Source organism: Labeo rohita, chromosome 10 (assembly GCF_022985175.1).
Source record: "Labeo rohita strain BAU-BD-2019 chromosome 10, IGBB_LRoh.1.0, whole genome shotgun sequence".
Taxonomy (NCBI): domain Eukaryota; kingdom Metazoa; phylum Chordata; class Actinopteri; order Cypriniformes; family Cyprinidae; genus Labeo; species Labeo rohita.
In genome coordinates this window covers 28,472,998-28,488,122 of record NC_066878.1, presented here as the reverse complement: position 1 = coordinate 28,488,122, position 15,125 = coordinate 28,472,998, and the positions used below count along the sequence as shown (strand labels likewise).

Genomic DNA, 15,125 nt, shown 5'->3' with positions numbered 1-15,125 from the left:
ATATCACAATAATGAGAGAAAAACTGAGAAAAAAGAGGTAGAACAAGGAAACAGAGAGGTGTCGAAGACCCAAAAATTGGTTAAAGACCTTTTTCTCTCCAGAAGAAAACCTATTTTCTTAAAAGGAAAGTCTTTTGTCTCCAACCATTGTCCTCGCTTGAATAGCCTGCCAATTCCGACTAAACATATTCACCATCAGTTGGTTTAAAGGCAGAGGGAAGCTCAGGGTCTCAATGGAGGCTTGGTAAAGAGGGAAAACCCAAGCAAAGGAGAGTTTCGACTTGAAACAATGGCATTCCGATGCCGGCCAGGCAGGTCACAAAGGGATGTTCTCAGGGTGAATATCAAATTTCCAAAAACAGTAGGGAGAGGACAGAACCCCCACTGGCCTTTCAAAGTCAAAAGGTTGACCCACCACAGACACGGAGCCTGCTGCTGGAGACCTCGGAGAATGGGAAGCTTTATAACGCGCCGCTTCCCTCTCGTGTGAAGGAATTCGGTCTCTATTGGACGGCGGCTCGCTGTCAGAATTCGGGGACTTGGAAACAAAACCACCAATAAAGTGAAAAAAAGAGAGAAGATAACGGAACCGAAAAAGATGGATTAGAAGTTCACGAGTAAAGGAGCTTCGCTGAACAAACAGGGATAATAAATATTTATAGAGAGAGCGGCGCACACGCTCTCGTACTAACTAGTTAAACCCTCACTTGCAAGTCTTAAACACAAAAAAATGAGGTAATCCCAGCAAAAATGGAACTTTATAGAAGATAAAAATACACTAAAAGCAACTGAGCCTCGCTGTCCAAGATTCCAGTCTGGTGTGCTTGTGTATTTCCTGTATCCCATTGTCTCTCGTCTCCAGTCAATCTAAAGAGACTCTGTTGGCCCGAAGACTCGCTCTACGGACACCCGGAGAGTTTGCGGTTTCTCTGGGGCTAGTAAAAAAAAAAAAAAAAAAAAAAAAAAAAAAAAAAAAAAAAGAAGTATCCAATTACTGCTGGAAAACACCAAGCCGGCCCTCATCCTTACAGTTACGGAAAGCAGCCAGCGAGGTCCCAAAGTGGTTAGAGTTGTTCTGGATGAGTTTAAGTCGCATCTGGAAGTGAGAGGAACAGCAGGGGCCCCTCCGTCCCGAACCCCCTCCCCACCCCCGCGTCCCGAGGTTTCCGGACACCGCGGGTGGCTTCCTCCAGGTCCCACCCCCACCCTCACAGCGAGATCGTGCAGCACCTGTGGAGAGATGCGACACATGTCAGTCATCCTGTCGCCATGGAATCGCCGCCGACGGCTCGCAGGAATAGCAACGGGAGCCGTCGCGCTCAAACGGCGGGAGACAGATGGCGCGGCGGCTTCGGATCGTTCCGTGGAAATTAAGCGAGTCGGTAGAGATCACGGCGGGCGCGCGCGGCCTCGCTTTGCGAAGCATTTTGCTCATTTGAAAGAATACCCAAACCGACAACATTACAAAATCTGATTCAAAACTATTTATACCCCATGATGCATTGCGAATGACGTATTCAGATCAAAAGCACTGGCACGAGTGTATAAAGTCATAATGTAAGCGTTATTATAGTTAAATAAAACCATACAAATAATAACTGAACATATATAAAAACCTTTATTGCAGATAGTTTAATTAAAATTGAAAATAAAATAAATAAAAACTATATAGATTTCTTTAAAGCAAAAACCAATAAATGACATTTTTTTAAATTAATAAAACATTAATAAAAACCACAATAGTACCTCAATGATACTAAATGTATATACATGCATGCATGCATGCATGCATGCATGTATGTATGTGTGTATATATATATATATATATATATATATATATATTTATATTCATATAATTGATATTATATATAAATATTTTTTAATATATAACATAACATTTATTCAATATATATACACATGCATGTATATTTATATATACATCCATATATACAGTACACACATATATTATGTAAACAAAAACGTTTATTTTAGGTGCGATTAGTCACAATTAATCGTTTTACTATTTTAAAAATTAATAAAAACTATATAGATTTTTTTTAAAAAAGCAAAAACTAATAAAAATGACTTTTTAAATAAATAAAAACAGAAATAAATTCTAAATATTAATGCAAAATATAACAGTACCTCAGTGATACTAAAATAACAATGAATCAAATATTGAAAACATTATGATTTTAAATATATTAGAATTATATCTTTTAAGTGTTTATTGCTAAATATAAGTAATTTGAGAACCTAAAAATCATTTCTCATTTTCATTTAGTTTAACTTGAGTCACTATAATAAATTAAAAAAACAATTTAAATTAAAAATAAATAAATAAATAAAAAATGGCGGGAGACAGATGGTGCGATGGCTGCGGCTCGTTCCGTGGAAATTAAGCGAGTCGAAATTCAAGTCTGATTCAAAGGAATTAATATCCCATGATGCATTGCGAATGACATATTCAAATCAGAAACACTGGTACAAATGTATAAAATCATAATGTAAGGGTTATTATAGTTAGCTAAAACCACAAAAATAATTTTCATTACACCAAAAAAAAAAAAAAAAAAAAAAAAAAAAAAAAAACTTAAACTTGCTTAATTTCAGCTAGTTGGCAAGGAAATATTTAGCATTTGCATTCAAAAAAAAAAAAATACAATTAAAAGATTAATTTAAAAAAAATTATAGATAATTATTCAAGAAAGTGTTAATTTAATTTAACTGAAATTTAAATAAAAACAAAAATTTAAAAATATAATAGTTTCTCAATGGTACTAAAATAATACTAAAAACATTATGTATGATTTTAAATATATTTTAATTAAACTTAAATAAATAAATAAATAAATAAACAAATGCTAACTAATACAAATTAATGATTACAATGAATCATCTATTATAAACAACATTATATATAAAATGATATACTATCCATTAAAAAGTTTTTTGCAACATTCTAGCATACAAGTTGTTTGACAGTCTAAGGAGGCTGACTTGATTACATCATTCGCAAAGCTTCATGGGAGTGGGCGGTGACTGATGAGCTTTTTTGGAGCAAATTCTGTTTCCATGGTAACAGTGCGCTCTCTGATTGGTGGATCGTTCTCTTGGATCTTCACACAGAATTTGGCTACTAAACATGATTTTTTTTTTTTCAAGATTTTGAAATCACATAAGCAAATAGACCTGGAAAGTTTTATTTAAAAAAGCATTTTTACTTCTGAAACCAGACTGATTGATTAGATATCTGATAGACTGGACTGTCTTACCTTTTTTTAGTTATACGCTAAGGAGAGCCAGCATAGGAGCGCTCCTACCCATGTCCTGTGAGGAGACAGAAGAGAAAAACATTAATATTGCATCACAGATGTTTGGAATCAAAATAAAAATATATATGTTCAATATAATATATTTTTATTTTGTCATCTGCTTTTTATTTTTTATATATATATATATATATATATATATATTTTTTTTTTTTTTTTTTTTTATTAATGGAGCACTTTTTAAATGCATTTAAATTACATTTCGGCAGATTATTTTTTATTCCATTTTTACAGACTGTTGGTAAATATTTTAGATAAAATCTTGCAATAATTTCAGGGACATCTCAACCAATTGTAAGATGCAAAAAAAACACATTATCAGAATGTAATCAGATTAGACACTAACAAAATTATGGACTATACATATCCAAAATGTGGAAAAGAGCAGCCAGGACGCTCTTCAAAGTCTCTTTTGTGCGCCACAGAAACCCTAGGGATCGGAAAGAAACGAGGGCGAGTAAACAATGACAGAACGCTCGTTTTTGCACGAACTGCTCTTTTAAACTCCATCTTGCGAATCATCCCGACAGTGCAGACTTCATTACTCAAACGCCGGGATTGTGTCCATATCATTGTTAAGCGCTTACATTGCGAGTCTCTCAACGGCAGCCAACAGAACTGCAGGGGACGCAGTGGGTGCCTCCCCACACAAGAGCGTGGAAATAGCTTGGCACCGGCGCGCTCTTTTACATAAACTAGTCCCTCCAGAACCTGTTTTTATATGCTGTTATATGGTTTGAATTTCCATTGACAAATTAGAATGAAATTATTCTAAAATATTCTAAAGAGAGCGCGGGACCCAGGCCAAGGGATATGAAAGAGCTTTTCACAGTTTTCGAGGGCCCAAAGCACTAAAGGAGTTTCACATCAGAGCCCTGGGGCCGTTCTCCCCCCCTCCTCCTCTGCCGGCGCGCAGCGGACAGGGATCGCCTTCATGAGCGCCGGGCCTGGATCTGGAGAGGGGAAGGGCTGGGAAAGCGGGCCAGCTGTGGGGCCCAGTCTGGATGGCTGACTGCTGTCTGGATGGCTGACTGCTCTGTCTGGCTCTTAGACGTGTTCTCTTGGCCAGCGCAACACATGCACTAAAGCGTACGCATTGGAAAAGCAACACCCTTCTGCTCCATATGCCGTTCGCAGGCAGGCTCTGGTCACTTACAAATGAGGGGGGAGAAACTTGTTGGTTTGTGTTTCTCTGGGTGGGGTTGCTAAGAAGAAACATTAATGATCTTAGAGACACGTATGACAACAACAACATATGAGGTGACACGGAAAATTTACATCTGGGCTCTGAGCTTGAGCGATGACCTATCTGTAACGGGCCCGACGCTGCAAAAACAGCCACAAAACACACATTTTCAAGATGCATTTCAGATTAAAATTCAGTCATCATTTACTCAACCTTCAACTCACGCCATTTTCTATTTCTCTTCTTCACTTGCCGTTAAACCAGAACTCTTTACCTCCGCCAAGGCTGAAAATTATTCCTTCACCACTTTTCACACTCCACATTGTTTCAAAGCAGCTTCACAGAAATTATGTTAATGGTTATATTAACTTCATGCCTTATAGTCACATTTAGGAAATTAGAGTGATAATAATATTGCATAATATAGAGAGTTGTGATGCCAATTTTCAAACTTTTATTTTAGCTTGTCGGTATTTAAAAAAAAAAAAAAAAAAAAAAAAATGCAACAACCGTTTTTATTTTATGGAAAAGAGCAGCTTGGATATTCTGCCTAATTTCTCCTTTTTTACTACAGTTTTTATATTTAAAGGTGGTATTTTAGCCATTTAGTCATTATTTATTCTCCCTCAAGTCATTCAACTCATGCTAGTTTCTAAGCATTTTATTTACAGAAAATCATGATGTTAATTTTTATATTTCAATTCCTTATAGCTGTATTTAGCAGATTACAGCTAGGCGATATTACAGAATAATACAGAGAGTTTTGATTTTTTTTTTTTAACCAATTGAATATAGCATACAAGATTTTTTTGTCTGTTTGGTGGTATAAAATCACCTATTTTAATTTTGTGGAAAAGAGCAGCTTGAACATTCTGCCTAATATCTCCTTTTTTACTGCAATTTTTAATATTTGAAGGAGTATTTTAGCCAAAAATGTAAATGTAGTTATTATTTATTCTCCCTTAAGTCATTCAGACTCATGCTATTTTCTTTGATTATGAATGGTATTTGAGTCAAATCAAGTCAAATTCATGTGTATAGCTCATCTGTCAATATACACTGCTTCAAAGCATTTTATTTACAGAAAATCATGATGTTAATTTTTATATTTTAATTCCCTATAGCTGCATTTATCAGATTACAGCTAGGCGACAATGCAGAATAACATAGAGAGTTTTGCTGGGGGTTTTTTTTTTTTAACCAATTGAATATAGCATAGGAGATTTTTTTTTGTCTGTTTGGTGGTATAAAAATCACCCATTTTTGTTTTATGGAAAAGAGCAGCTTGGACATTCTGCCTAATATCTCCTTTTTCACTGCAGATTTTATTTAAAGGAGGTATGTTAGCCTATATTTTAGATTTAGTCATTATTTATTCTCCCTCAAGTCATTCAGACTCATGCTATTTTCGTTACTTTCTGTTAAACACAAAAAATCTTCCTCTTTCCACCACATGTATAGTTCTTCTCTCAACATTGTTTCAAAGCATGTTTATTTACAGAAAATCATGATGTTACTTGTTATATTTTAATTCCTTATAGCTTCATTTAGCAGATTAAAGCAAGACAATGGTAAAGAGCAGCTTGAACATTCTGCCTAATATCTTCTTTTTCACAGCAATTTTTAATGTTTGGAGGAGTATTTTAGCCAAAAATGTAAATTTATTGATTATTTATTCTCCCTCAAGTCACTTAAACAACTCAAATTCATGTGTATAGTTCTTCTCTCAATATATACTGTTTCAAAGCATTTTTACTTACAGAAAATCATGATGTTAATATTTATGTTTTAATTCCTTATACCTGCCTTTAGCAGATTGCAGCTAGGTGATAATACAGAATAATAAAGAGAGTTTTGATGTTTTTTTGTATGTTTTTTAACCAATTGAATATAGCATATGAGATTTTTTTTGTCTTTTTCGGTGGCATAAAAATATGAACACCCATTTTAGTTTTATGGAAAAGAGCAGCTTGAACTTTCTGCCTAATATCTCCTTTCTTTAAAACACTATTTTAGCCCAAAAATGAAAATTTAATTTAAAATTAATTAGAATTTACTCACAGTCATTCAAACAGTGCTATTTTCTTTTCACAAAAAAAGAAGCTCCCAAATCTCTTTAGTGGTTGTATTTGATTAAAAACATTTTGAAAATGTGACTACAAATGATATTTGTGTCAGGTCAAGTCAAATTTATTTCTATAGCACTTTTATCGATAAACAGTGTTTTCTTCACAGGAAATTTATAACAATTAATGTTCATAATATCCTCATGCATTAGCTGCATTTAGCGGATTAAAGCTGGGTGATATTAATAAAAAGAGCTTTGATGAGAATTGATGATGAGATTGAATATTGCAAATAAGACTTTTATGTTGAGGTATGGATATAAAAACATCTATTTTTATTTTATGGAAAAGAGCAGCATGCACATTCTGCTTAGCATCTCCTTTTATGCTTAACCAAATAAGGACACAATGATAGTGAATAAACAATGACAGAAATTGTTCCTTAACGTTTAGCACTGAGAGATGATGCACAAATCAAAGCGATGCATCTCTGACGATACAGGCCTGTCCTTTGACAAAATGCAAAAGCGGAATTCAATACATGCCAAGACAAGATCATGCTTTTTTTTTCGTTTCCACCCTGACATTCCTCACGGAAAAATGCCGTGTATCACACGGACACAAGAAGACACTAATTAATTCTGCTCGGCAAACAAACACTCCCATAGAAAGGTGTGCATCTGCGCATGCAATGCTCAAATTGCAATCCATCATGCAAACCGGAGATATTAGCTGTAAAACTGACTGCATTTAATTATATTGCATGCAAATGACAGCCACAATTACAACAAATGGTGCTTTTGATAAATGAGGAAACGTTCAAAGGCATTGATGGTTATTTTAGGAGATGCAACTTGCACAGAGTGTACACTGTTTACAAATTTGTTTATCCAGAGCCACAGAGATATCTGGCTTTTCTGACAAACAGGGAAAACGTTCAAAGACACGGAAGCTCATTTTTGTAAAGGATCTGCAAGTTACACAGCGTTTGGAGTGTACACTGTTTGCTGATATTTTCCACACAGATATCAAGCCCTCTTTTCTCTTCACATCACTGACGTCCCTTCCTCACAAAACGCATCCCTATACCTGTGTTCTCAGCCTGTTTCTGGAGTGTTGTTTTGACTCATTTTCCCAGGAGACCATTGCATCTTCTCCTTTGTTTTCTGTCTGTTCTGGCCTTTAGTGTTTATTCTCAGAGCCACAAAGCTGTCAGAATATCCGACAGCCCCGTCTGAGAAATTGCATCTGACAACCTTCTCCATTTATTAGGCAAAATAGTGGGAAAAAAAAATAAATAAAAAAACGCTCAGAGTGTGAGCTTTCTGATCGGACTGCATTCTGATAACGTGCTTTCTTCAGCTTACATCTGCTCGACATTTGGTCGAGATGCATTTAAATCACGTCCCTGAAATTATTGCAAAGTTTTATACAGTAAGCATCTTCCATTGTGCTGTTAAAATGAAATAAAAAAAAATCATATAAAGCATATAAAACAAAAACAGCTCAACACATTATTGTGATCAAAACTGCTGCAAAACTTCATAAAGTCCAATGTGCACAGAGAGAAAGCTACTGCATTTTAGAAAAATGTAATTTAAAAAAATAAAGTAAGGAACTCAATACCCGGTGCACAAGATGGAAATAGAGATAAATGCAAAAACAGATTTGTGGTCTCTGGTGTGTTTTTTTTGTGAAGGGAATACCATGCAACTGGCTGTGTTACAGCATTTGGATGTTTTAAGTTACGAGTCCTGTTAAGAAAATAATTCTGACCCTGGCTGTCGTGCAAATAAAACACGTCCACTCACGAATACGATGTCACACATCTGATTATGACATATCTGAAGGCGCACAATTACAGGACCGACGGGACCAATCATGAGGCGTGAAGTGACAGGAAAGAGAATTCTGAGGTAAAACAACACTGAATCTTGGCAACGCGCCTAACGCCTGCGTTTAACCCTCGCACAGCGCTGTTGTCAGGCCTCACGGGTTAATAACGCCACTGCGAGCTCTAACGTGCCTGCAGTCAAATTAATCGCAAACTTGGCTGTTCTAACCTCCTCAGACAACGTTTGTTTCCAAAATAACACCCGTGTGTTTGCCGTGGCATTCAACGAGAAATTCAAGGAACTGGAGCTCTGTGACCTACGATGCTCTTGACTGATATTTTATACCGTTGACAATACATCTGAACAGCCGTGTAAAGTTTCCAGTAAATAATTTGATAAGAAAGCCTGGGGTAAAAACACTCAGGCTACCAGGAACATATTAAACACTGCAGACATTTTGCTAAAAGCAGCAGTGTTTCCAGAAGAAAACTGCACGGGTTACTGGAGGTTTTTATTTGCACTTAGATTTAACACAGAGAGGATCTGTAGTTAAGATCTGAATGTGCTTAAATCTCATTAAAATCTTAACTACAGATCCTCTTTGTGTTAGAGTTAGATTAAACTTAAATGTAAGTACAAATAAACTGGAATGAAAACATTTTGGATAATGTTAAATGTATTTAATAATATCAGAAATATTAGTACTAATGCTATTAATAATCAGTATTAATATAAAAATAATAGCTGTGTTTTTTCCTGCTAGTGTGTGTGTGTGTTTATATTTACATGTATATATATAAAATCCAATAGTATTATGCAATTAGTTATATATTTACTTTCATATTTCATTGTGACTGCAAACTGCAGAGCCAAACAAACTTTCTCTGCTGTCAGTGAGTTAATTATTATTTTGCATCCTGTTTTGTGTCAGCTCAAGACTGAGTGTTTTAAAGTGTGCTAATTAAAGCTCACTTCTGGGTGACAGATTAGTTGTAAATGGGTCCCTGTGCCTGAGGTTAAGCTACCTTGGGTTGTTCATTATTCAACCATTAAGCCATCAAAGTAAACTCAACAGTCCATAAAAACACCAATTCATCATGCTCTCAGTGCAAGTCAATGAAGTTTACCTTCTTTGTTGTCACTCTGGCCCCGTGCACGATCCCAGAATCCCAGGCACTTGTCATTACCGGGGTCCTCTATCAGAGCCTTGTTGCCAGGGACATACCAGGTGGCATGCTGCTCTGTCATGAGAGAGTCAAGGTCAATGGTATTCACAGGGCCCTTGCCTGTGACCGGGCTGGAATTGGCCAGGGCGCACTCTCCGTTCACGCTGGCCTGGCAATCAGCCTTTTTGCCCGTTTTGCCTCCCATCGGCTGGTCCTCGGAGATGCTAAACTGCTGTCTCTGCAGCTGGATCTGAGCCTGCAAAATCTCCAGAGGATGAACCTCGTCCTGGCCCGGGTTGCTCAGCGGCGTCCGCACCTGCTCCATGCACGGGTTGTCACCGTAGCCGGCCCTGTTTTCCGAATTGCACTTCACGCCGGCCCTGCAAGGCCTCGGGTCCTCGGCGCTGTAGTTGGGGCTGGCCTCGTCCAGGTAATCCATGCACGGCGAAACGCCATCCGACTTGCCCACGCTTTGGATCCCGCTGTCCATCGAGGTGGCGAGGTCGGGCTTTCCGAAGGATGGTGAGACCAGGGACCTCTCGGGGGTCTTGCCACGGCCCTCCAAGCCCACGTTTAAAGCGGAGCTCTGCTGACCGGGACTGACGACGGGGTTACCGCCGCATGGCGGGGAGAAGTTTCCGGGACTGATGTGGCCACTGTCGCGCCTCTTCTTCCCCCTCCCCTTGCCTGTTGCCATTTTCCCCTCACATCCAGACTCCATGTTGTCATTCGGGGAAAGGGTGCTCGCTTCCCTTTTCGCCATCTGGCCCGTACCACTTTGACCTGCCGTCGTATTGTTGTTATTCCCAGAGCAAGGCGTTTGACTATTCTGAGAAGCATTGCTCTGGAAATACTCTGCCCCTGGGCCGCTACTGCCACTGCTATTTATGTCCTGCTCAACCTGACCTGCTTTGCGTTTGGCCTCATTTTGACTTTTCTTATTAAAAGTCACATTGAGGTTCGGGGCCCCAAGGCTGGCGATCATATTCTGGCAGGCTGTGGAAAGGGCTGCCAGACAGCTTTGGCCAAACACACTGTCTTTTGTACTGGCTTTGTTCAAATTCCCCAAAGAGAGGGCCCCAAGCTTATTGACTGACAGGTGCTGGCTGGAGAGGTACTCGGGATGGGCGGGATAGTTCCCTGGAGAGGAGCTAAATCCTGGAGGATTGCTCTGGGGGGCTCCCTGTTGACTCGGCCCTCCAGGAGGGAAGCTGTGCTGCCTCCTCATCGCCATGCCTGCGAACTCGGCCGGCCTCCTGTCCGCGGGTGCGCCCGGCTGCATGGTGCCCTCGTCGGGAGACTGCATCTGCAGAGGATTGCTGACGCTATTTTCGAACGGATGATGCGCTCCCGGAGAATTCAAAGACTGCATGTCCATGCTTGTGACGCCTTGCCTAAAAATAATGTTGTGTCCGTTCTCTGCCTGCTCCAAGGCATGCGTGTTTGTTTCTCTACAATGCTGCTGCGGCTCAGGAAACCATGAGTTTTCTTGAGGTAGGTGGGGGCTGTCAAAGTTTCCATGAAAATTATGCTTCTTCTCAAAATTGGACTGAGACACACTACCCAGAGGGCCTCGGCAGACCATGCCATTTGACGTGACGTCCCCGTGGAGACTTAACTGTTGCAAGTCGGGCTGTCTCATTCTCTGCTGCTGGCTCCTCGATGCCATTTGTTTGATCATCATCGCCGCGTTCTGCCGCCGCTGCTGATGCTGCTGCTGCTGCTGCTGTTGCTGCTGTGGGCCGGAGCTCAAGGGTAGGGGGCCTGATGGAAACCCATCCGTCACATGAGATGTAAAGTCCCCCATGGGAGAGGGGAAAGCCGAGGGTGAGAGGTGGTTCTCGAGATTGGGCCGATTATGTAAGCTGTTGCTCAGGGGGCTGCAGCTCTCCCCAGCAGAGCCGTTCGGGAGATCAAACCGTGGCCTTTTTGCCATATTCAAATAAGGCAGCGAGCTGAGGTGAGGGTGATGTGGGGGCTGCGGGGCGAGCTGGGGGACATCAAACACCGGCTCCCCGAAGGGATGCATGCTATGGTTGTTCAGTCTATGTATGGGCCGGTCCAGGTGGCCGTGCTGAACGTGGGCCATCGGGCCGCCGCCTTGAACGTCCGTATTGTTCGCTACATAGTCCGGAGTGTGATAAAACCGCGGAAGGGCCGGGGAACCGGGGTTCTGCCTGGGGACGGGTCCCGGTCTTTGCTGGGGCATGAGGTGGTGTCTAGCGTTAACCCCCGGATCCATTTTCCCCCGGTTCCCGAATCGGTCCGAAAACACGTTTTGCTGAGGTAGCTGTTGGTCGACTTTAGAGCCGCCCATCATGGGCCCTCGGGAACCGCTTCGATTACAAGTGGAAAAGTGACCCCCGACCACTTGGTTCCCTGTTTCACAATAGGGCAGTTTGTGCTCTGAAGAGTCCGCGGTGGAGAATCCTGTCATATCGAAATTCCCCGTCAGAGGATCACAGGGAAAACAGTGCTCTGATCCCCCCATCCTGCCCTGTGGGAAAAGCCTGTAATGTTCAAGTCTGTGGGTTTCAGGGGACGAGGACGGCAGGCCGTGGAACGACGCGGCGCGGTTTGGCGACTGGTCTAGAGGAAGACACGGCGCTGGAACGGCGTGGTTGCCGTTCGGATGGCCGTGCGGTTGAAACTCGGGCATGGCGGCCATTCTCTGTTGCTGTTGCTGCTGCGAGATGCATTCTCGTGACTGCGCCTCTGCGAGCTGCTGACCGAATCCTCCTTCAAACATATGCGGGTGACCTGCGTTGCCGTTGTTGAAGCCCATGTGTCTGTCCCCGTGCAGGCAAGAGGGGACGCTGTCCTGGTACAGATGTGAATGCTGCTCGTGGTTAGGAGGTTGATGGTTGAACGGTCCTTGCATGTGGAGTTGATGTTGTGGCTGAACTCCCATAGCGAGCATATCCCCATGGCCATGAGTCTGGAATCCATACTGGTCTCTATTTGAGACAAAGTTAAGTCCCTGCATGGGGGATTCATTTAGTGGACCCATCATCGGCTCCACGGCTACCGACGGCCCTTTCATATGAAATCCGGCAGTGTTATAATTAGAGTTCATTTTCAGTCCACTGGGATTAAATTCCTTTTGTTTGTTCGTCACTGCAAATAAAAAAAGACACAGTTGAACCAAACAATCCTTTTTGTTTTTGTACTTACATTTTTTTTTCTTTTGTGTCTTCAGGAGCATATGTTACCAGCCGATTTAAAAATCTAAATATTATATATTCTCAATAATATAATAATTAATAATGAAAAATAAATAAATAAAGTTTACGTTTCACATGCATGTGCTTACTGATAAATATTTAATGATGCGAAAGTAAGAGATCTGATGACAATTGGAAGTACCTCAATTCCAGCATAAGCGTAAAAACGCGAACTCCTCTTTGTATATCCTTAGAGCAGCGACCCTGAAAAATGCACATCTTAAAAAACTCCTCGTTTACATCATTATTCGATGCGTAACGTCCTCAAGTCGTTCAACACAAATCCAGAGGAGTGCAAACCAGCGCGCAGAGCACATGTCCCATGTTCACATCTCCAATGCAATGCGCGCGATTCCGACTAATTATTCGATATTAATAACACTTACACGAAGTAGATAAATGCATTAAATCGACGGTTCTTTGAGGAGAACTTCGCGCTTGCGTTCAGTCCTGCGAGGAGACTCAATGCGCCGCTGTGGCTGCGCGCACGCTTAGTAACTGGAGAGCCCAGGATCCCTTTTGTTGTCACAGTATGAAATGTATTCAGCACAAAAATTAATCGCCATTTTCTTTAATACCGTCCATAAGATACGCGCTGTTCCATCTAATGCTTCTGGCTCCAGGAGGGTTTTCTCATTTATCCTTGAGTCGGATGTGTCGAGCCGCGGGCATCGGCAACAAGTTTGACATTCCCTCATCTGTTCCAGCGCTGATTTCTCACCAATGCCGACACAGGCACACATGCGCAGGGGGCGGGGTTTCGTGCGCCAGGGCGGGGTCTGACGCACAAGGGGCGGGGATTCGCTTAAGGAAGTCTAAAAGAGATGTATATAACGTATTAATAGATAACATAATAGAGAAATAATGAAAAACACCATCATGATTCAATCTCCATTTTACAAATAGTAGAGCTGGATTTATTTAGGCTGTAGTGCATGTTAGCTCATAAAATATCAAAACAATTTAATCTTCATTTATATTAAATTCCGTACATGAAATATAGATTTCTTTCTCCCAATAATTTATATACCAGAACGTGTAAATAAAAATAGGTAACAAAAAATGTAAAATGCTTAATTACTCTACGTGCAAAAAAAAAATTGATCTTTTATTTACATACAGCCATGCATTTTTAATCTTTTACATTCAAATGAAACAGTGCAAATCTTCAGTCAGTCTCAAATCCCGCATATGTAAAACAGCTATATTCGTTTATACACAGATACTGTAGTAAATATGCAGCAGTTAATTAGTAAATTAGCAGATGCATGAAACGGGCTTCATTTTCAAGCTGTGACGAATGGCAGCCAGAGATAATGAATGTGTCTTCAGGGTTAATTTCCTGTAAGTAACCGGTGATTGTGATGTATTTTTAGAACCCACTGCTGCAGCACGGGTCAAATTATTTATCTTTACAACAAAAGCTGTTTAATGAATAGTGATTACAACATTGTAGAAATAAAAACCTTATACTACAAAACTAGACTGTGTCCTGCCAACCCACTACGGAATGATACAACCATTAAGCTACTGAAAGGTTTTATGGTGAAATATAAGTGGCCATTTATTGATAGGTATGACTGAAGAAATTAACTAATAAAAGGATAATAAATGGAAAGCCATAAGACTTGTTTTGTAGGTCCCTCTGGTCTTTATAAGAAATCGTTACCTGTTTCTTGGGCAAAGCGGAACAGTGCCATCTAGTGCTGCTGGCAGGAACAAACGATGATGAAAACTAGGAGAAATTCACAGTAGACATGTTTCTGTGGCACAAATTACATGCAGAAATCAAATGAAGCCTTTAAGATGATTTATGATTTGCATTAAGATATTTAACCCTAAAAATATTAGCAATACATGTATTGACGTTATAGATTTCATTTTTAAAAAATGTGACCCAGAACCACAAAACAAGTCAAAAGGGTGTATTTTTTTGAAATTGAGATTTATACATCAGCTGAAAGCTGAATAAATAATCATTCCATTGATGTAAGGTTTGCTAGGACAATAATTGCCTGAGATACAACTATATGAATATCTGAGCATGCAAAAAAATAAAAAATTAAATTAAATTAAAAAAAATCAGAAACACACCCTTAAAGTTGTGTAAATTAAGTTCTTAGCAATGCATATTCTTAATCAAAACTTAAGTTTTGATACATTCACAGTAGGAAATTCACAAAGTATCTTTATGGAACGTGATCTTTACATAATATCCTAATGATGTTTGGCATAAAACAAAATTTGATCATTTTGACCCATACAATGTATTTTTAGCTATTGCTAGAAATATACCCGTGCACTTATGACTAGTTT

General features: G+C 39.8%; 1 protein-coding gene across 1 annotated transcript; it reads right to left on the bottom strand.

Moving 5' to 3' along the window:
- Window positions 1–953: 953 nt before the first annotated feature.
- Window positions 954–13,519, bottom strand: mn1a (meningioma 1a). Its single transcript, XM_051121329.1, has 4 exons — window positions 12,952–13,519; window positions 9,547–12,702; window positions 3,276–3,330; window positions 954–1,230 (listed from the first exon to the last, which is right to left on the bottom strand). Exons 2-3 carry the CDS (start codon window positions 12,659–12,661, stop codon window positions 3,320–3,322), a joined length of 3,126 nt encoding a protein of 1,041 aa, XP_050977286.1. The 5' UTR covers window positions 12,662–12,702; window positions 12,952–13,519; the 3' UTR covers window positions 954–1,230; window positions 3,276–3,319.
- Between the last annotated feature and the right edge of the window lie 1,606 nt (window positions 13,520–15,125).

Bases quoted from the DNA above. Each gene is read 5' to 3' on its own strand.
- mn1a (XM_051121329.1), bottom strand. From the start codon at position 12,661: ATGAACTCTAATTATAACACTGCCGGATTTCATATGAAAGGGCCGTCG.